This window comes from Balaenoptera ricei, chromosome 10 (genome assembly GCF_028023285.1).
Source record: "Balaenoptera ricei isolate mBalRic1 chromosome 10, mBalRic1.hap2, whole genome shotgun sequence".
In the NCBI taxonomy this organism is placed as follows: Eukaryota; Metazoa; Chordata; class Mammalia; order Artiodactyla; family Balaenopteridae; genus Balaenoptera; species Balaenoptera ricei.
In genome coordinates this window covers 44,272,489-44,294,046 of record NC_082648.1, presented here as the reverse complement: position 1 = coordinate 44,294,046, position 21,558 = coordinate 44,272,489, and the positions used below count along the sequence as shown (strand labels likewise).

The 21,558-nt window shown below is 53.0% G+C and overlaps 2 protein-coding genes across 2 annotated transcripts; one reads left to right on the top strand and one right to left on the bottom strand.

Moving 5' to 3' along the window:
• Positions 1 to 363: 363 nt before the first annotated feature.
• LOC132373214 (keratin, type II cuticular Hb6) lies at positions 364 to 7,256 on the bottom strand. Its single transcript, XM_059935941.1, has 9 exons — positions 6,888 to 7,256; positions 5,941 to 6,149; positions 5,077 to 5,137; positions 4,205 to 4,300; positions 3,816 to 3,980; positions 3,428 to 3,553; positions 2,955 to 3,175; positions 681 to 712; positions 364 to 545 (listed from the first exon to the last, which is right to left on the bottom strand). Exons 1-9 carry the CDS (start codon positions 7,254 to 7,256, stop codon positions 364 to 366), a joined length of 1,461 nt encoding a protein of 486 aa, XP_059791924.1.
• An 8,951-nt stretch (positions 7,257 to 16,207) lies between these two features.
• On the top strand, positions 16,208 to 21,113 carry LOC132373212 (keratin, type II microfibrillar, component 7C-like). The gene is made up of 9 exons (XM_059935939.1): positions 16,208 to 16,576; positions 17,315 to 17,523; positions 18,324 to 18,384; positions 19,161 to 19,256; positions 19,481 to 19,645; positions 19,908 to 20,033; positions 20,286 to 20,506; positions 20,768 to 20,789; positions 21,048 to 21,113. The coding sequence occupies exons 1-9, from the start codon at positions 16,208 to 16,210 to the stop codon at positions 21,111 to 21,113; spliced, it is 1,335 nt and encodes a 444-aa protein (XP_059791922.1).
• Positions 21,114 to 21,558: the final 445 nt, after the last annotated feature.

Below are 21,558 nucleotides of genomic sequence, written 5' to 3'. Positions count from 1 at the left end.
CAGATTCCCCAGTATGCACAGATGGGGAGATTCTGGGGCCTGTCCTGTTCCTCCAAGCTTAGGTGAAGGGATCAGGCAAGACCAATGAATCCAGCAAAAAACAGAAGGCGGAAGAAAGGATGAATCCTCAGAACAACAACACGACTACTAGGAAAGGCTACAGAAAGAAGCCAAGGTGCACCCCAGCCTCACTGGGGCTCAGGTGCCGGGGGATGGCACACAGAGGGAGTAGTAGGTAGGGAGCAGGATGGGCAAAAGGTACACATCTGGAGACTGTTCTCGGGAGGCCAGCCGCCAGCGGTGCGTGGGGCAACGGAAGGGGCGTTCCGGTTGCGAGAGGTCCTGGCTGGGCGGAGGGCGACCCTAGCACCTCTTAGAGCCCACGATGCTGTAGCCCAGCCCGGAGCAGGGGCCGCAGGCGTCGGCGGTGCCCACCACCACGTTGCCACTGCAGGGGGCGCTGCAGACACTGGTGGTGACAGCAGGGGCAGCGCCGGAGGTGCAGAGATCGCCACAGACGACACCACCGCGGCAGCTGCTGACGCCTGGATGGGGGGAGAACAGGCAGAGACTGGGGTCAGGCACTGCCACAGCCAGGCGGCTTGGGGCAGCGAAAATGCCCCCTCCCCAAAGGCACTGTGACCACCCAGCTGGAGAAGGGGGCGGGGCGGGCTACTTACAGACATTCACAGCCCCGACGCCCTCGCACAGCCTGCGAGGAAAGGAAAAGAGAAAGGTCAGTGCCCTGAAAAGCCGCTGGACCACACAGCCAAGGCGAAAGCTGAGGTCCCCCCACCTTCCTTCTGCGCACTTACCCAGGGGAAGGGGCGATTTAGCGGTAGCCGGGTCACTGTATGGGTTCCGGAGACAGATCACCTGGTGCGCCGGCTCTCCACCCCTTATTAGCTGAGCAACCTCAGAAATGCCCTCCCTCAGCCTGCCTCCTCCTGGGGAAAATCTACTCCCTGGTCTGTTGTGAGAATGAACTCAGAATACGCCTACAAGTGCATAATGCCTGCCACACAGTAAGCACTTCAAAAATGGTAGCTGCTACTATTTATTTCGGTTCTTATGGACTTGTAAATGCAACTGAGGCGCAGCAGATTTAAATTCCTGAATCTGGTCTGATTGGTGTCACTAAAATGTGAGTTTCGGGAGGACAGAATTTTTTGTCTATTCTTTTCCCCATTGCAGACAGTGCCCCAAACGATGCCTGGCTCAATAAATAACTTGCATGAATGAATGGGATGTTAGAACCCATTGAGAGCAGGCTCAGAGACTAGCTACACCAATTCCCTCACTTAACAGATGGAGAAACTGAGGCCCAGAGAGAGGAAATAACCAGTGCCGGAGGCAGGGATATCACTCCTGCCACCTAACTCCACCCAGCCCGTGTTTCCTTCCCACACAATGCTCTCTCCTTAAGGAAAACACACAGAGTCCCTCTGAGAGACCGTGGCAAAGGGTTGTCAAAATCAGCTTCAGAAATGTGGAGAAGCCACAGCCCACCATCTACCGTCCCATGCCCAGGTTTCCTAGGGAACCCACACCAAAGCTTCGGAGTTCATTCCAAGAGCGCTTTGTGGCAAAGGGGTGGACCTCTCTGTTTCCAGTGCTACCTCTGTGTCTCTCCAGCGTTCAAACTCAGTCTTGAAAACGTCTTTCTCCCAGAATTCTGCCCCAATGAAACTACCCAGGCCCAGAGAGCCCCAGTGCCTCTGAACTCTCCAATGCAATTACTTGAGTTTGTTGTGAGTCTCACATGTGATCACTTTGATTCCAGCTACCAAACCTGTGTCCCCATTTCCCCAATACACAGGGTGCTCCCTCTGCATCCTCACTCTACTCTGCCCAGGGCCAAGGGCCGGGCTGGACACGAGAAGAGGAAGGCTCAGGGTAAGAGCACCTGACTAACCTGGGGAAAGAACCAAAGGGCAACAGCCCGGGGCCGTTGTCCTCATAGGAGCTGTTCAGCCGCCCCCCTCCAGCTGAACATAGAAGGCTGATGACCAATGGGTCTCCCCACGCCCTCAAAACAAGCAACAAGCAAAAATGCCCAGACCAGGGCAACTGCTTCAAGGGACCAGTCCCTGCTGTCTGTCTATCCTTAGTCCCACTTGCTGCAATGGACGACCACTTAGGGATGCTCACTGTAGTTAGAATATATAAGTGTGCATTGATAAAACCCCCTATTGGCACAGGTAGGCCTTCCCTGGTGGCGCAGTGGTCAAGAACCCGCCTGCCAACACGGCAGGCGGATTCTTCCCTGTTCAAGCCCTGGTCTGGGAAGATCCCACATGCCGCAGAGCAACTAAACCCATGCGCCACAACTACTGAGCCCACGTGCCACAACTACTGAATCCCACGTGCCTAGAGCCCGTGCTCCGCAACAAGAGAAGCCACTGCAATGAGAAGCTCAGGCAGCACAACAAAGAGTAGCCCCCGCTCGCCGCAACTAGAGAAGCCCACACGCAGCAACGAAGACCCAACGCAGCCAAAAATAAATAAATAAAATAAATTAATTAAAAAAAAAAACAAAACCCTATTGAAGCTGTCATTTGGGGAGAAATCTGAACTCCCAGGGCTGGGGCCAGGACCAGGCTTGAAAAGAGAGCTGGAACCCTGAGGGGCATGTGCAATGAGGGCCCGGGAGGGAAGAAGCATTATAGAGGGAAGATGGCCCAGCCCAGACAGGGCTTCTCAGGAACAGCAATTCCTAAGGCCTTGACTCCGGGCTCTGAGAAACAGATTTGCAAAAGGCACCAATCAAAGATCAGCACGTAAGTGGGCATGAGAGACTCAAATGGGGCTAGAAACATACCTAATGAATAACTCAAATTACCTGTCCAGTTGCAGATGGGGAGGTTTAGAAACAGGAGTCAAGTAGGAATGTGAGGGACAGCACACTTAGCACCCAGGCAGGGCTGAGAGAGAAATGTGGCTGCGGTACCCACCTGTGCTCCTCGCCCTCCAGCAGGCGCCTGTAGGTGGCGATCTCGATGTCCAGGCCCAGCTTGGAGTTCATCACCTCCTGGTACTCCTTGAGCAGGCAGGCCATGTCCTGCTTGGCCTTCTGCAGGGCCTCCTCCAGCCCGGCCAGCTTGCACTTGGCGTCGTTGAGGGCCGCCTCGCCCTGCTGCTCAGCCTGGGTCACTGCGGCCTCCAGTTTGGAGTTCTAAGGGCCCAGAAGAGAACAAGGTGGGTTATGGTCCCTGGGTCACTGTGTCCAATTCCTGGATGTTTCCAGTCTCTCCACCCAGCTGGGATCACCCCAGGAACAGGTCTCTGCTCTTCATCACCTGGGTCTCCCTGAGTGGCCACAACCTGGGACTTGAGTCATGCAAATGGGCTGGAGAATGAATGGTGAGATCCAGTTGGGTGCACACACTGACTGTGGGACCCCGGGTGGGCCTCAAACGACCCCTACCTGGCACTTGGCATTCTCGACCTCGGCCGTCAACCTCTGAATCATGCGGTTCAGCTCGTTGATCTCCTCCTTGGTGCGGCGCAGGATCTCCCCATGCCGGATCACCGTGGCCTTGATCTCCTCACACTGGAGGGAAGCAGGGAGGCTCATGAAACTCAGGATGGGACATCCCACCCACTCAGGACACCACAGATGATTTCCAAATCGTACAGTACTCAGCCTGTGCAACCATACGTGGCAGCCATGTCCTGCTACTATAACCTGAGAGGGGTCTGCACTTCTTTCACCACCTCTAGGAATCAGAATCCCCAGGCAAAAGAAGCCTTGTTAATATATACCACACATCCCTGCCACCATGTCTAGGAGGCAGGTGCCCTGAGACACTCACCTTGCTGCGGTACCAGCTCTCAGCCTCGGCCCGACTGCGGCTGGCAACGTCGTCATAGTTCGCCTTGATCTCGGCCACAATGCAGTCCATGTTCAGGTCCCGGCTGTTGTCCATCTTGACGATGACCGAGGTGTCTGAGATGTGGGCGTGGAGAACTCGGATCTCCTGCAGATGGTGGGGTGGGAGGATGCGTGTGGTTTACACCACCCCCTCCACCACCACAGTGTGTACCCAACCTTCTCAGCCCTCCTTGGTGTCTAGCCCCTGCCCTCTCTGACAGCCTCACGGACTGCAGCTCCTGCCCAAATCCCTGTCCCACTCTGATCCCAGACCAACACCCTCTCTTCCAGGCCCGCTGCTGGTTTTCTGCCTGGACCACAACCCCTCACCTCCTCATACAGTTGCCGCAGGAAGTCGATCTCCTGAATCAGGGCCTCTGAGTTGGCCTCCAGGTCTGACTTGCAGAGGTAGGCGCAGTCCACATCCTGGGAAGGTGGGGAGTCTTTGAGTTCAGAGGACCTCTGGTGATCACCACCCCCAAATTCCCCTCTCTCTTCACCCATTACATGGAGGTGAGGGGAAAAGGATTCCCAGAGCTCCTATTCCCATCCCATCTCCATACCCTCTGCTCTTCCCCAGAGGCACCTCACAACCTCCTCCCCTTCTAAGAACAAACCCCTCGTGCCTTGGAGATGGGTCACCAGGCTTTCACTCCTCCCACCTGAGACCCCTTCCCTCCCAGCTCTCCTTCTTACCCTCCCCTGTACCAGGAAGCCTGCCAGACTGGCTCCCTCACTCAGCCACCGTGACACTTCCCTGTCCCCCAGCAGTCCTCCAAGACTCCACCTGGCCTCTCCTGGCTCTGCTCCATCCTCCCCCCGATCCTGAGACTGTGCCCCTCTTCTTAACCAGACTTCCTGCAGCACGAGACAGGACACCGTCCCTCGACAGAGAGACTGAAGCTGCCACGCCTACATGGCACCCCAGCCACAGACCACCAGCTCGGAAGCAGCACAGAACGTCCAGAGGTCAACTCAGCCATCCCCCTGCTTCAGGGCAGGGTGCTAGTGGATATTCCAAGGTTATTGCCCTTCTCAAAGCCCTACATGTGCCTTTCATGACCTAATCTCTGGGAATTTCCCATGCTGACTTGGCAAAGTCACTGCACCCCGCACTGAGGTTGAAACCATGGGTCTCCCCAACAAGAGCCTGTCATTCTGAGATCCCTCGTGTCTCTGCTTCCCGATCCCATGTTACTCACCTTCTTCAGAGCCACAAACTCATTCTCTGCTGTCGCTCTCAGAGCGACTTCCTCCTCGTACCTGAGGCAGAAGAGGGCAGAAAGGGAGGTCATGGCAGGGCAGGTCTCCCCAGAACCCCCTCCACTTCATACCAGTGAAGGAGGCAATGTTAGGGACCTGCCAACACAGCCTGCCCCCTGGCAGCCCTACTGGGGTCCTCTGTGGTTGGATTTGGGATGTGTTTGTGATTCTCTCTCCACTTTGAATTGAGGGGTCCAGGGGGCTACTCTTCTGGGACCTCACAGCCCTGTTCCCAAAGCTGCTCTGAGGTCACGTCTGGAGGAGAATAAGGACTCAGCAGCAGCCCCATGCTAGGAGTGGACGGCAGCACCTGTGGGGCCCTGCAGCCTCCCCTCACCTGGGTGTCCATCCTAGCTCACCTGTGGGAGGGCCTATGAGTCCCAGAGGCCCTCAGCACTCCGCACCCTAGACGATGGGACACCAGCAGCCCCAGGACCTGGCAGCCCTGAGCGACACTGGGACTCATATCACATCCAGGTGCTACAGGTGGGAGCCTGAGAGGCCGGGAGGAGATGGCTTGGGAGACTGCAGAAGCCCCCTCCCCACAGCCCGCAGGGCATAGCTGCTGGGTGATCAGGCTCCAAGAAGAGAAGGCTGAAGGAGCAGAGAGAGACCTCCTGGGGAATCACGGCCCTGCTCTTAGGCGTCTGATCAATGACTGCCTGATGTGAAGATCCTGCTGCACACCGCCCACCTGCCCTGCAAGGTCACTGCCCCTTCTCGGAATTTCTTCTCCAGTCTCATCCAATAGGCTTTAACTCAAGTCCATTCCTGTGCCCAACATCATCCCTGACCGCACTCACTTCTTCTTGTAGCCCTCCAGCACCTCCTGCACGTGGTTGAGCTCGGAGGCCAGCCTCCCGTTGTCGGCCTCCACACGCTCAGCCTCCCGCCTCAGCGTCTCGATGTAGCCGTTGAACAGGGGCTCCAGGTTGCTCTCGCAGCACTGGCGGTTCTGGTAGAACTGCCACTTGGTCTCCAGCAGCTTGTTCTGCTGCTCCAGGAAGCGCACCTGCCATTTGGGGTGGGAGGACGGGTCAGATGGCTCCCACTGCCCCAAAGCCTACTTGGGGCATGGGGGGATGGGGGAGGGCGCCGATTGCTTTAAGGTAAACTCCCAAACCAGGAGCTCAGCAGAGATTACACAGAGGGCGCTGTGGAAGACAAGGCAACTTCTGGATTTCGGGATTGGGATCTATGTTTGGATTTTCCAACTTAGTGGTGAGAGCAAGGGGCTGGGAAAGATCAGTCCCTGCTCAGGTGGACTGAGTTATCCTGATATGCTGAGCCTAGGTGGCACGTGGTCAGGAGCCAAGTAGAGGTCTTTTTGCCTCCGACTCCCCCATCAGTGCCCAGCCTGAACTGAGCATGGGTGGGTTCAGGAAAGGTGTGATCAAGGACACCCACCCAAAGGCTGACCTGTGGTCCTCTTCCTATATCTTATGTGCATTTCTTGTGTCTTGTTTGCATGTATGGCCTTCTTCCTCTGACATGCGGTTCCAAACCTTGTCCTTGTCTGTCTGTGGGGACCCTGCCTGTCTGGACAGAGGTTGTATATAATAACAATTGCCTAATCAGGAGCCCCTGCTCTAGACTCAACTCTCTGATCTTTCTGTGCCCTGGATATGTGTCCATCTCCTCCATTAGACTGGAATCTCATGGGCACCACCTCTCTCCTGCCCCCTGACTACCCCTTCAGTGCCTACCCAGGAAGGGAAGGTTCAGGAAGGGTGTGATCAAGGAGACCCACCTTGTCGATGAAGGCAGCGAACCTGCTGTTGAGACACTTGATCTGCTCCTTCTCCTCGTGCTTCACACACTGCGCATTGGTGTCGATCTCCAGGTTGAGGGGTGCGAGGAGGCTCTCGTTGACCGACACGGTGGTGATGCAGGGCGGGCTGGGGCCGCACACGCCGCCAGAGCGGTACCCGAAGCTGCGGCCGCAGGAGCCGGCGCGGAAGCCCCCGCAGAGGCTGCGGCTGCCGAAGCCCCCGGTGAGGCCGCGGTAGCAGGAGATGCCGCGATAGGGGGCGGCCGTGATGCAGCAGCGGCTGGGCCGGGGCCCGCAGGCTGAGGCGCAGCTGAAGGAGCGGCCGCCGAATCCTGATCCGCAGGTCATGATGCTTCTTTGGGGCACGGGAGGCTCTGAGGAGGAAGACGTCCTAACGGAGGGCACAGTAGACGAAGGTGTTTACTTCTTGGACATCGTTGGACCTTTTATATATGTGGGGAGCCTGACGCATCCACGGGTTACGAGCAGTTAGACGCGTTTATAGGCTTGGGCTGTTTAGCTGCTGTTGCTTCTCCCTTAATGTGCTTCATTGGGGGCCAGATGCGACCAGATGTTTCTGGCCTTTACCCTAAAACGCACAATTTTTTTACTTCAAAGAGCCAGCTCACCTCCCCCACCCACCCCCAACCTCCCTATACACAGTTGGCAAAGCTCAGGGTTTGGAGGATGGGGGAGCAGTGACTCAGGTTAGAATGGAGGGCGGGGAGAGGCGGGGCTGCGGCTGCTCCTGTCCCGCCCCATTTGATGGAATCATGCCGCTGTCCGTGGTGCCCCGGAACACTGGGGAAGTGTGAGATCAACAGAAGGTGTGGAACTTGAGGCGCGCTTGGTGATTTCCCTCACACTGACGGCCTCTTTCTGCACCACCAAAGCCCCACACTTACACAATCTCTCACTTAGTCACACACACAAGCACACCTGCTCCCAAATCCCTCACCTACACCCATCAACATATTCTCTCTCACACACACACGTACACACTGTGCACTCACATGCTGGCCTTCCCATACACCATCTCACACATACTCACACGTGCTCACATACACACTCGCCTACCTTCACTTGCACACAGACCAGTCCCTAGGCCACTTATTAGACCTTCCTTGTCAACCTATGCTGAGAGAAGGCAATCCCTCCCTCAGAGTCTTCCATGAGGCCTAAGGGGGCACACATGGGCTCAACGGCCTCAGGAATGCCCAGCCATTTCCAACAAGGCCCCAACCAAGGATAGCCTGTCTAGAGTTCATCTCCAGTCTCCATGTTTTCTCCAGGGCCCAGAAGGACTGGAGTAGACACAGCTGTTATAAATCTTTATAGCATTTGGCTCAGAATACCAGAGAGTCATTCTAGATAGGGACATATAAGGAGAGCATCCAGCCCCCTGCCATCACCCCCCTTAGCCCGTACTGCTTTCCATGCTCTACCAAACCTGCAACCCCCTTCCCTTTACAGCAGTTTGTCAGTAGCCTTGGAAGATGTCAGAACACATCCATTTTGGTGTGTGCCATCCATCCAGTGTGGATAGGTTGGGCCTTGAACCGTAAAAGGCTGGGTAGGAACCAAGGCTCTGCCAGGAATAGCTCTGTGTGATCTACGGGCAAAGCAGTTCACTCCTCTGGGAAATGGATTAAGCCTCTTCTTCCTAGTGCTGCCTTGGAGTATTACAGAAATGCGCATATGCTCAGTAAACTCCAGAGCACAGTGCAGATGTGCTTTACTGTAATCATTAAGAAGCAGCAGGCTCTGGGACTGCATTTTTTTTTTTCAGAGTTCACATTGTGACCTACCAATAGGAACAACCAGAATTTTAATGAGACAGATTAGGGCAAAATCAAGTAGGGTAGAATATAGTAGAAAATATTAGAGTGCAACATATGTAGTAAAAGTAACATTTCAGGATCTTTTGTTTCAATAGCATGTGATATGTATGTATGTGTGTACTTAGTCATTATGCAAAGTTATTTCTTAATATAATTGAAACTAAAAAGTTTAAGTACATGGTCTATCAGTTAAGAACACAGACCCAGATTCCAAACTGCCTAGTTTCAAAGTCCAGCTCTGCCACTTTCTAGCTGTGTAACCTCAGGCAATTACTTAACCTCTCCGTATCTCATTTCATGATTTGTAAAATAGGGATAATCGTGCCCACCTCATAAAGTTTTTATAAGGATTAAAAGAATTAATCAATGTCAAGCACTTAGAACAGAGCCTGACACACTCTAAGTATGTAATCATATTAGTGGTAGGTATCGGTGCTGCTGTAGTTATAGTGGCAGGTTGGATGGGGAGATAGAGATACGTGTTATTGTTGCTGCTGCTGTGGATGTATCAGCAGGTTTGATGGAATACACCTACCCACATTCCTAAACCACCTATGTAAAATTCCCACTAATGGTGCCTATCTGAAAGGACTAATAGAAGGATTAAATTTTAAAATACATGGACAATGCTTAACTCAACACCTGGCGCATAGCAAGTGCTCAATAAATGTTATCAACTATTATTCTACCATGGAGGTCAGTCCAAGGGGCAGGGAGGACTGGAGACCTTTGACCATCATCACTTCCTTTATCCTGGAAAAGAACCCAAAATCAAATGTCCATCCTCAAGCCCAACTGCCCCAGGGAAGGCCCAATGAGAATCTCTCCTCTTAGGCAAAGGGAAAATGTCACCAATCCTTGGGCAACCACACTACTGAATGAAAAGAAAAGCTTGGACAGTCCAAAAAGTCAGTTCTCTGTAGTAACTGATCAATTTGTATGACTTATTTGGCCTTATTGGAAGTCCTCAGCCATAAATCAATGACATGCTCATTCATCTTGCTTTTTTGCCTGATTCTGAAAACTCCTGATTGGTCAGTAGCCCAGGGATACCATGGGGTTGAGAGTGGGGGATTTGCCATTGATAATCCATCCAAGTATAATGGAACTCCAAAGAGAGCAAGAGAAGTCAGGCTTTCACTGCGACTGGAAAGATAGAAGTTGGATTTGAGGAAAAACTTGCCAGAGGAGGTCAAGTAGTCATGGTTTCCTAAGGAGCTTGCATTATGTCTCCCATTTAGGGAAGCTTTATATAAAAGAGAAACACTGTTTATTCTGGAGTGGCTATCATGTTTGTGGAGACAGGGCAAACCAAAAGACCTTCTTATCTGGAGATCACAGCCTCTTCTTTTAGCCCAAGTAGATCTTGTTTCAAGGGTTGCCTGGAAAGAAGGGGTAAATCAGGTGGTTTTGACATTGAGAAGTTCTTGTTCAAGACTCCCTTCAGTCCATCCTGCTCCTCTGGAGGATGTTATAAGGCAGATTCCCCAAAATGGATGACGGGTTAAACAAGATAACATCTTGTTGTGGGATTCAGGGATTCTGCGATTGATGTGCCCCTGCAATATGCTGAACCCTGTCTTAATTTTGGAGGGAGGGAGGAAAACACTAAGACGAGGAAGGAGACATGGATTCTGGAGCTCCTGATCTGATGAGGAAGACAGACCCAGAAGTTCAGAAGTTCATGAGAAAGTCCAGAAGTCTGAAGAGGGCTGGTTTCTGGCTATACAATCAGATGCTCAGGAACACAATGCCTACTGATAGTGCCCATTCTGAGGCAATGTGAAATACAGCTGATCTGATGAGAAAGGCAAGAAAGGCTCCCTGGAAAGGGTGAGGACAGGCTTCAGTAAGGCAGCAGGAGGGACAGTGTTGGTCAAAAGATATACATGGAGATGTTTCAGAGAGTGGACGGCAGGGGCACCTGAGGGCCCTTGCAGAAGAGGAAGGGATCATGAGATGCTGTGACAGTAGAGAGCCAGTTGAGACAGAGACCTCAGAAGCAGGGCCCATGTCATTCTGCTCCACGGCTAGAGGCTGGGAAGCAGCCTGTGGACTCTACATCTGGAAGATACCAAAACTGCACTCTAGGCTTGCAGGTATCCAAGAGGTCGTGCCAGAGCTCTGCCTCCTCACCAAGACAGCCTGAGACAGCGGCCAATTATCCATGAGAACTCACCAGAGGAGGGAGGGTCAAAGGCCATCCTGGAGAGTCTGGCAGTGGATGAAGCCTGACTGAGGAGCTCCACCCTTGGTGAGGTCCATTCCCACTAACCAGGCTGAGCCCCTGAACCTCCCGCAGCCCACGTCCCTGTCCCATGAGGGTTCATTTCTCTAGAGCTGGAGACGAGGTTGCCCACCCCTTCAGGTAGGTCTACACCTTGTCCTCAGTGCTGTGCCCCTTCCCCCATCAACCTCCTCCTCCTCTGCTCTTCCACCCCTGGAGTGTCGCCCCACCATTCTCCCATGGGTCTTCTCCCTCTTTTCCTCCACTGTCCTCCACTTCCCTCCTCTCCTCTCTGTCTCCCCCAATCTCCCCTCCCTCCCATTCTCCTCACCCCCCAGCCAGTCTCCATCCTTCTTCCAAGTGGCCCTGGAGAGTAATAGTCTAACACCAAGCATCTTCTTCCTCCTTTTATCTAGAAATCTACCTTCCATCCACTTCTCTCTTTCTTTCCCCAACCCTACCCCATCTCTACTCTGACCCGTGGCATTCAGAATTCTTGCCTTTGTTGGCTGCTTTTCCCTACCACCCCATCATCACTCAGGTCAAGGACTCAGGTAAAGAACACATCTACTCACTGCATCTTTCCTTCAGGCCCCAGCCAGGATCTCTCCCCACCCCATCCCTAGCCCCAGGAATGGCTGCCCTCTGGTCTGCTTCATCTGGTCCCCACCCCATCTTACCAAAAAGCTTTGCATAATTAACCATCAAGCTTTGATGGCTCCATTACTCAGCACTTAATATGTAGCTGGTATTCATTTCATTCACTTGACAAATATTTATTGAGCACCTACTATGTGCCAAGCCCTTGGAATATAGCCATGAACCAAACATTTGTACCCATTGGTGTGCTGCAGGGTTTGCATTTTTGTTCATGATCTAGGTATATGTCCAGCTTTTCTCTTAGAACTGGAAGCTCACATCAAATAAGGGTGAGTTCATCCTCTGGCCCTGAACCCTGGGAGCACACTGAAGGACCCTGAAGAGGTACTGGAGGGAGGGATTAGTGAGTGCGTGTGAATGTGTCCTATACAAACACCATCTACCATGTGATACTTTAGTGATGACAGATGGTGGATGGATAGGAGTGCAGTGAGATAAACTCATCCCTTCCACTGGGATCAAACACACCAAGCTCTGAGTGCCAGCTCTGCCTCTAACTACACAACCTGAGCAATCTCTTAACCCTCTAGGCCTCAGTGTCCTCATCTGTAAAACTAGAATAATAAGACCTGCCTCAGAGGGTAATTGTAAAAATTAAATGCATTAACGAAAGTTGGGCAATCAGTATAGTATCTACTATGAAGTAAGATGAACATCAAAAGATGTTGTTATAAGTTTGGAAGAATATTCATAAAATAGTTTTCTACACTAAGCATATGCTACCTGAATAATTTTTTTTTTTAAATAACCATATACCCTAGAAAAACTCTTGCACAAATACACCAGAAGACATGGAAAAGAAAGTTCATGGCAGCTCTGTTCATAATACAAACTCTGGGGACAACCATGAGGCTACCAGGGTGGAAAGATGAATAAACTGTGACATATTCATACAAAGAGTACAGTCCACAGTGAAAATGAACACAATACAGCTACAGGAAGCAACATTGAACAATGGAATACACACAATATGATTCCATTTATATGAAGTTCAAAAACTGGAAAACTAAATCATACATGGTTTAGGGATGCATTCCTTGGTCCTTAAACTGTAAAGAAAAGCAAGGGAATGATTCAACACAAAATCCCAGAGAGGAGCCATCCCTGGGTCAGGAAGGAAGGGGGTACAGTGCGAATGAGGCTCACAGGAAGCTCCTAAGTTACACATATGTTCTATTTCTTCCTACAGGTGGTAGGCACACCACCTATACTTTCTTTTTTGGGGGTGGTATATTTCACCATAAAAGCAATTTTAACTTCCATAAAGCTCCCATTGCCAGAGCCAAGACCACGCAGTGGTCATTCTGCCAACTCTTCCCCCCTCCCCTCTTCCCTTCCCCCCCCCCCACCCCCCACCGCAAGCTTTTTTACTCTAAGAAAACCTACAGATTGAATGTCTTTTTAGGTCTTCAAAATTAGCAGCCATTAATAATACCTGAAGTTAAATGAAATGGTGCCACGTTTGAATTTTTTTTACTATCTTGTTTTAAATTGCTTGCTGCGCCTTTCAAATTGCTTAGCAAAGACCAGCCATTAGTAATTAGCTCATGTTTATGCGGTCATTTTTACAGGGAGTTACACTGGTAGAAAAGGCAAAGCGTGTGTGAGCTGCACCCTGACTCACAGGGCTTCTCCTCAGGACACCCGGCCAGCTGGCTGGCTGGTAGCACCACAGCTCCCTGTGGGCAGTGCTCACAGTGGCGGATGAGGGCATGAATGGCCTCGGAAGACCTGGCCCAGCTCCCCAAACACATAAAGTATCAGGAGCCACGCCCTCCTCTGGGATGGCAAAATGGCTGACACAGTCCGTGACCCCATGTCAGTCCTGTCACAAGCCCCACTCCTGAACGTTTTGCACAGACACACTATTCTCTTTTCCCAAACCCTCCCTCCCTCCTGCCCTAAGCTGATTTGCCTGCCTTTGCCCCTAAGACACAGCAGCTATGGGGGAGGGGCGGGGGGGCGGGGGAAGACTGCCAGCTGCGGCGTTTCACTTCTCTTTTCTTCCCTTCCATTTAATGCAAACCCCTGTACTTAATGGTATCATTTTTCTAGACCTGCTCTATTGGAAGGGGGTGCTTCACGGGTACATAGAACACAGCATAACCTATCTAGGTACTTACAATATACCAGAGGTAAACAAATAACTAAAACTGCTGCTCTCCATCCCCTTCCTTCAGTTCGCGGCCACACGGTCCTGCAGATCTCCACCCCGCCCCCCAGCCTCTCATTGCCCTGTGCCACATACATGCCCATTGGCCCTCCTGGTTCCAACCATTCCAGCCTCCTCTGACTCTGCCCACCTTCCTTAGACTGACTCTCCCCAATCCTATATCCACAGACATCCTCTCTCTAACAACTTCTCCACCCTCTTGAAAGTTTGCAGGGATTAGAAAATCCAGGGGTTGCCATAGCCTATAGGTGAGAAGGCATTGCATCTCCTGAGCTTCATTACTTAATAGATGGGAGACTGGAGCTTACCCGGCTCTTTGGTGGGGCTAATGGCAGACTCTGGGAGGGCTCACGCCATGGAGTACTTCCCAGAACTTCTGCTGCCAGCGTCCTTGTTCCCATGGTGAGCCACGGCCACTCCCCGCCTCTGCAGAAGACCCTCTAACACTAGCAGGAGTTGTATCCTTTTGATGTGATTCGATTTGGGGTGGTCCGGGAAGATCCCACATGCCACAGAGCAACTAAGCCCGTGTGCCGCAACTACTGAGCCTGCGCTCTAGAGCCAGCGAGCCACAACTACTGAAGCCCCCGTGCCTAGAGCCCGTGCTCCGCAACAAGAGAAGCCACCGCAATGAGAAGCCCGAGCACCACAACGAAGAGTAGCCCCCACCCGCCGCAACTAGAGAAAGCCCGTGCACAACAACGAGGACCCAACACAGCCAAAAATAAATAAATAGATAAATATATTTTTTAAAAAAACAGAAGCAATATTGTAACAAATTCAATAACAACTTTAAAAATGGTCCACATAAAAAAAATTTAAAAAAAAAATAGATGGGAGACTTTGGTTGAGTTATTTAACCTCTCTGAGCCTCAGTTTCCTCATCTGTAAAATGGGGATAATGATACATACTTCATATGGTTGATGTGAGAATTAGAGATCATTTATGGCATATAATGATGGTCACATAGTAGGTGGCCAATAAAAAGAAAATAGGACCTATGTTGCCCTATGGAGTTCTTTCTAATTGTAAAGGGGAAAATGTACTCAAGTGATCCTATTTAGCATCACCAGTAACAGGACAACCTGACATTTTGTGCTTCCTGAGGTGATACGGTAAGAGTTATAAAGCATCAGTTATGACGTATTCTGCCCAAAGATGTTTCAGTTAAACCCAGTCAAGCCTCCAGACCAGCACTATCTAATAGAAGCTGGTGTGATGGTGGAACTGTTCTGTAGCTGTGCTGTTCAGTAAGATAGCCAGTAGTCATGTGTGGCATGTAATTGCAGGACTAGATTTTGAATTTATTTAATTTTAACTAATTTAAATAACCACATGTGTCTATTGGCTACCATACTGAACAGCCTAGCTCAAGAGTTAATTTTCAGTGTACAGAAAATACAAGAGATAGAGCCATAAGTTAAATCAAGAAAAACTATTTTTAAAAATTATTAGGACAATTGGGAAATTTTAATATGGAATGGATAGTAAATGACTCTTTGGAATTATCGTTCTTTTTCTTGCATGTGAAAATGGTACTGTCCTTATTCTTAAGAAATGCATGCTTAAGTATTTAAGGGCTCCATGTTATGCTTTCTGTAATCGTCAAATAATTGGGTAAATGTGAAAGAATATATGGCACAATGTTAACAACTCTTGAATCTGGGTACCTGGGTGGAACACATCAGGGTGTTTGTTACACAGGTACTATTCCTTCAACTTTTCTATATGTTTGAAAACTCTCATAATAAAAGTGGAAGGAAACATAAAACACAAATATTTAATAATCTGCTGGCTGCTGCCATGACAGGAAAAGTCAGGTGTATTTCAGCAGCCAACTGGACTTTCTGCAGATGGGGGAAATACAGCTTTACGTTATAGTAGAACCTTGGCCACTACTGGGATGGAAACTTCTAGAAGTTATTCATAAATATCGCAGTCTTTCCTGGGTCCCTCACTCACACCCTACACACATACAGTTTGCCTGCTTCTGCCCCATCTGGCTTCCCTTCTCTTCCCCTTTTCTTGGCCCCATTCTTCCCTCCCCTCCCCTGCCCTGCCCTTCTCTCTCCAGTACCCTCAGATGTGTGCATGCCCTGCTGTCAAGGCACTTTAAAGATGAAACATGCTGAGTTCACCTACAGCCCAGGGGTTGGCATCCTTTACACAGAGGAGGGTGCGGGCCACTCCACTATTAAAGCACATTCTAGAGAGGCGTTGGACCCAGCTAGCCACCCAAGCCCATAAAGCACAAATTGCAAAACCCCATCTGCATAGCCAAGCCCCTTTCTACCTGAGCATAAATAGGACCCAGGCTTCTACAGGAGGACATTGGAGTTTCCACAAGACTCCAGTTCTCCTATCCTGTCCTCTGCAAGCCAAACCTCCAGAAGCATCATGACCTGCGGATCAGGATTCGGCGGCCGCTCCTTCAGCTGCGCCTCAGCCTGCGGGCCCCGGCCCAGCCGCTGCTGCATCACGGCCGCCCCCTATCGCGGCATCTCCTGCTACCGCGGCCTCACCGGGGGCTTCGGCAGCCGCAGCCTCTGCGGGGGCTTCCGCGCCGGCTCCTGCGGCCGCAGCTTCGGGTACCGCTCTGGCGGCGTGTGCGGCCCCAGCCCGCCCTGCATCACCACCGTGTCGGTCAACGAGAGCCTCCTCGCGCCCCTCAACCTGGAGATCGACACCAATGCGCAGTGTGTGAAGCACGAGGAGAAGGAGCAGATCAAGTGTCTCAACAGCAGGTTCGCTGCCTTCATCGACAAGGTGGGTCTCCTTGATCACACCCTTCCTGAACCTTCCCTTCCTGGGTAGGCACTGAAGGGGTAGTCAGGGGGCAGGAGAGAGGTGGTGCCCATGAGATTCCAGTCTAATGGAGGAGATGGACACATATCCAGGGCACAGAAAGATCAGAGAGTTGAGTCTAGAGCAGGGGCTCCTGATTAGGCAATTGTTATTATATACAACCTCTGTCCAGACAGGCAGGGTCCCCACAGACAGACAAGGACAAGGTTTGGAACCGCATGTCAGAGGAAGAAGGCCATACATGCAAACAAGACACAAGAAATGCACATAAGATATAGGAAGAGGACCACAGGTCAGCCTTTGGGTGGGTGTCCTTGATCACACCTTTCCTGAACCCACCCATGCTCAGTTCAGGCTGGGCACTGATGGGGGACTCAGAGGCAAAAAGACCTCTACTTGGCTCCTGACCACATGCCACCTAGGCTCAGCACGTCAGGATAACTCAGTTCACCTGAGCAGGGACTGATCTTTCCCAGCCCCTTCCTCTCACCCCTAAGTTGGAAAATCCAAACATAGATCCCAATCCCGAAATCCAGAAGTTGCCTTGTCTTCCACAGCGCCCTCTGTGTAATCTCTGCTGAGCTCCTGGTTTGGGAGTTTACCTTAAAGCAATCGGCGCCCTCCCCCATCCCCCCATGCCCCAAGTAGGCTTTGGGGCAGTGGGAGCCATCTGACCCGTCCTCCCACCCCAAATGGCAGGTGCGCTTCCTGGAGCAGCAGAACAAGCTGCTGGAGACCAAGTGGCAGTTCTACCAGAACCGCCAGTGCTGCGAGAGCAACCTGGAGCCCCTGTTCAACGGCTACATTGAGACGCTGAGGCAGGAGGCTGAGCGTGTGGAGGCCGACAACGGGAGGCTGGCCTCTGAGCTCAACCACGTGCAGGAGGTGCTGGAGGGCTACAAGGAGAAGTGAGTGCGGTCAGGGATGATGTTGGGCACAGGAATGGACTTGAGTTAAAGCCTATTGGATGAGACTGGAGAAGAAATTCCGAGAAGGGGCAGTGACCTTGCAGGGCAGGTGGGCGGTGTGCAGCAGGATCTTCACATCAGGCAGTCATTGATCAGACGCCTAAGAGCAGGGCCATGATTCCCCAGGAGGTCTCTCTCTGCTCCTTCAGCCTTCTCTTGGAGCCTGATCACCCAGCAGCTATGCCCTGTGGGCTGTGGGGAGGGGGCTTCTGCAGTCTCCCAAGCCATCTCCTCCCGGCCTCTCAGGCTCCCACCTGTAGCACCTGGATGTGATATGAGTCCCAGTGTCGCTCAGGGCTGCCAGGTCCTGGGGCTGCTGGTGTCCCATCGTCTAGGGTGCGGAGTGCTGAGGGCCTCTGGGACTCATAGGCCCTCCCACAGGTGAGCTAGGATGGACACCCAGGTGAGGGGAGGCTGCAGGGCCCCACAGGTGCTGCCGTCCACTCCTAGCATGGGGCTGCTGCTGAGTCCTTATTCTCCTCCAGACGTGACCTCAGAGCAGCTTTGGGAACAGGGCTGTGAGGTCCCAGAAGAGTAGCCCCCTGGACCCCTCAATTCAAAGTGGAGAGAGAATCACAAACACATCCCAAATCCAACCACAGAGGACCCCAGTAGGGCTGCCAGGGGGCAGGCTGTGTTGGCAGGTCCCTAACATTGCCTCCTTCACTGGTATGAAGTGGAGGGGGTTCTGGGGAGACCTGCCCTGCCATGACCTCCCTTTCTGCCCTCTTCTGCCTCAGGTACGAGGGGGAAGTCAATCTGAGAGCGACAGCGGAGAATGAGTTTGTGACTCTGAAGAAGGTGAGTAACATGGGATCGGGAAGCAGAGACACGAGGGATCTCAGAATGACAGGCTCTTGTTGGGGAGACCCATGGTTTCAACCTCAGTGCGGGGTGCAGTGACTTTGCCAAGTCAGCATGGGAAATTCCCAGAGATTAGGTCATGAAAGGCACATGTAGGGCTTTGAGAAGGGCAATAACCTTGGAATATCCACTAGCACCCTGCCCTGAAGCAGGGGGATGGCTGAGTTGACCTCTGGACGTTCTGTGCTGCTTCCGAGCTGGTGGTCTGTGGCTGGGGTGCCATGTAGGCGTGGCAGCTTCAGTCTCTCTGTCGAGGGACGGTGTCCTGTCTCGTGCTGCAGGAAGTCTGGTTAAGAAGAGGGGCACAGTCTCAGGATCGGGGGGAGGATGGAGCAGAGCCAGGAGAGGCCAGGTGGAGTCTTGGAGGACTGCTGGGGGACAGGGAAGTGTCACGGTGGCTGAGTGAGGGAGCCAGTCTGGCAGGCTTCCTGGTACAGGGGAGGGTAAGAAGGAGAGCTGGGAGGGAAGGGGTCTCAGGTGGGAGGAGTGAAAGCCTGGTGACCCATCTCCAAGGCACGAGGGGTTTGTTCTTAGAAGGGGAGGAGGTTGTGAGGTGCCTCTGGGGAAGGGCAGAGGGTATGGAGATGGGACGGGAATAGGAGCTCTGGGAATCCTTTTCCCCTTACCTCCATGTAATGGGTGAAGAGAGAGGGGAATTTGGGGGTGGTGATCACCAGAGGTCCTCTGAACTCAAAGACTCCCCACCTTCCCAGGATGTGGACTGCGCCTACCTCTGCAAGTCAGACCTGGAGGCCAACTCAGAGGCCCTGATTCAGGAGATCGACTTCCTGCGGCAACTGTATGAGGAGGTGAGGGGTTGTGGTCCAGGCAGAAAACCAGCAGCGGGCCTGGAAGAGAGGGTGTTGGTCTGGGATCAGAGTGGGACAGGGATTTGGGCAGGAGCTGCAGTCCGTGAGGCTGTCAGAGAGGGCAGGGGCTAGACACCAAGGAGGGCTGAGAAGGTTGGGTACACACTGTGGTGGTGGAGGGGGTGGTGTAAACCACACGCATCCTCCCACCCCACCATCTGCAGGAGATCCGAGTTCTCCACGCCCACATCTCAGACACCTCGGTCATCGTCAAGATGGACAACAGCCGGGACCTGAACATGGACTGCATTGTGGCCGAGATCAAGGCGAACTATGACGACGTTGCCAGCCGCAGTCGGGCCGAGGCTGAGAGCTGGTACCGCAGCAAGGTGAGTGTCTCAGGGCACCTGCCTCCTAGACATGGTGGCAGGGATGTGTGGTATATATTAACAAGGCTTCTTTTGCCTGGGGATTCTGATTCCTAGAGGTGGTGAAAGAAGTGCAGACCCCTCTCAGGTTATAGTAGCAGGACATGGCTGCCACGTATGGTTGCACAGGCTGAGTACTGTACGATTTGGAAATCATCTGTGGTGTCTTGAGTGGGTGGGATGTCCCATCCTGAGTTTCATGAGCCTCCCTGCTTCCCTCCAGTGTGAGGAGATCAAGGCCACGGTGATCCGGCATGGGGAGATCCTGCGCCGCACCAAGGAGGAGATCAACGAGCTGAACCGCATGATTCAGAGGTTGACGGCCGAGGTCGAGAATGCCAAGTGCCAGGTAGGGGTCGTTTGAGGCCCACCCGGGGTCCCACAGTCAGTGTGTGCACCCAACTGGATCTCACCATTCATTCTCCAGCCCATTTGCATGACTCAAGTCCCAGGTTGTGGCCACTCAGGGAGACCCAGGTGATGAAGAGCAGAGACCTGTTCCTGGGGTGATCCCAGCTGGGTGGAGAGACTGGAAACATCCAGGAATTGGACACAGTGACCCAGGGACCATAACCCACCTTGTTCTCTTCTGGGCCCTTAGAACTCCAAACTGGAGGCCGCAGTGACCCAGGCTGAGCAGCAGGGCGAGGCGGCCCTCAACGACGCCAAGTGCAAGCTGGCCGGGCTGGAGGAGGCCCTGCAGAAGGCCAAGCAGGACATGGCCTGCCTGCTCAAGGAGTACCAGGAGGTGATGAACTCCAAGCTGGGCCTGGACATCGAGATCGCCACCTACAGGCGCCTGCTGGAGGGCGAGGAGCACAGGTGGGGCCCATCCCAGCCTGGCCCTGAGCTGCCCATTCCCACCCCTTCTACAAGAACCACCCTTGATCCTGGCTGATCAGGGATCTGGGACAAACCTATCATTTATCATTTGGGGTGGGGGGCGGTTTCTGAGGACTATTAATTTTGACCCACTGCCCCCTCCTTCCTGACCACTTGTGAACCCCACCCCAAGAATTTGTAGAGCTCTGTTGGCCACTCTGGCTCAGTCACTAATGTTGATTTTTTCCTCTTCCCTCTCAGACTGTGTGAAGGCGTTGGGGCCGTGAATGTCTGTGAGTAACCTAGGCCCTGTGTGGATGAATTTACTCTCTTCCTGTAAGGGATGGAAGGAGGAGTTCCACTGGACCTAAATATAAGAGTGGGCTGGCATCACAGGAGGAGGGATTTGGGGTTAGACAGCAAGCAAGGACCACTTCTTTGGGACTAGAGTTGTTAAGTAAAGATGCTTGGAGAGGTGCATCGTCGGGGAGGCCGGAGACTCGGCCCCCCAGAATTTTGACTCAGCCTTTGGGGTTCGCAGGTGTCAGCAGCTCCCGGGGCGGGGTCGTCTGCGGGGACCTCTGCGTGTCCGGCTCCCGGCCGGTGACTGGCAGCGTCTGCAGCGCCCCCTGCAGCGGGAACCTGGCGGTGAGCACCAGCCTGTGTGCGCCCTGCGGCCCCTGCAGTTCCATCAAGTCTCGCGGCGTGGGCCCCTGCGCCAGCAGCTGCCGCAAATAGGCGCCCCAACTCAGGCCCGGCCCCGCCAACCCTCCCGCGCAGCCGGGCAGGGCCCGCCTTGCCTGGCCCCGCCCCACCCCACCCCGCCCACCTCTGGGCGGAGCAAGGCCTAGGCTACTTCTCTGGCTCTTCGAAAGGTCCATCCCACTCCTAGCCTCTCAAGCCTGTGTGTGATCCCCTCTTCCCGGGCTCTGCCGCCCACGCTGGGAAAGGCTACCCTAGAAAGACGTCTCTTTGGCCACCACAGGAAGGGGACTCCGGGGCAGGGAGGACCAGGATCAGGACCTGGGCTGCATGGGGCCAATGGCCAAAGC

What these genes read in the sequence shown, in the direction of transcription:
- LOC132373214 (XM_059935941.1), bottom strand. Translation starts at nt 7,256, where the DNA reads ATGACCTGCGGATCAGGATTCGGCGGCCGCTCCTTCAGCTGCGCCTCA. An exon ending in TGCGGCAACTGTATGAGGAG is followed by an intron (nt 3,981 to 4,204) that starts GTGAGGGGTTGT and finishes CACCATCTGCAG; the next exon opens with GAGATCCGAGTTCTCCACGC. An exon ending in CTGGAGGGCGAGGAGCACAG is followed by an intron (nt 713 to 2,954) that starts GTGGGTACCGCA and finishes CTTTCCTCGCAG; the next exon opens with GCTGTGCGAGGGCGTCGGGG.
- LOC132373212 (XM_059935939.1), top strand. Translation starts at nt 16,208, where the DNA reads ATGACCTGCGGATCAGGATTCGGCGGCCGCTCCTTCAGCTGCGCCTCA. An exon ending in CTGGAGGGCTACAAGGAGAA is followed by an intron (nt 17,524 to 18,323) that starts GTGAGTGCGGTC and finishes CTTCTGCCTCAG; the next exon opens with GTACGAGGGGGAAGTCAATC. An exon ending in TCGAGAATGCCAAGTGCCAG is followed by an intron (nt 20,034 to 20,285) that starts GTAGGGGTCGTT and finishes CTGGGCCCTTAG; the next exon opens with AACTCCAAACTGGAGGCCGC.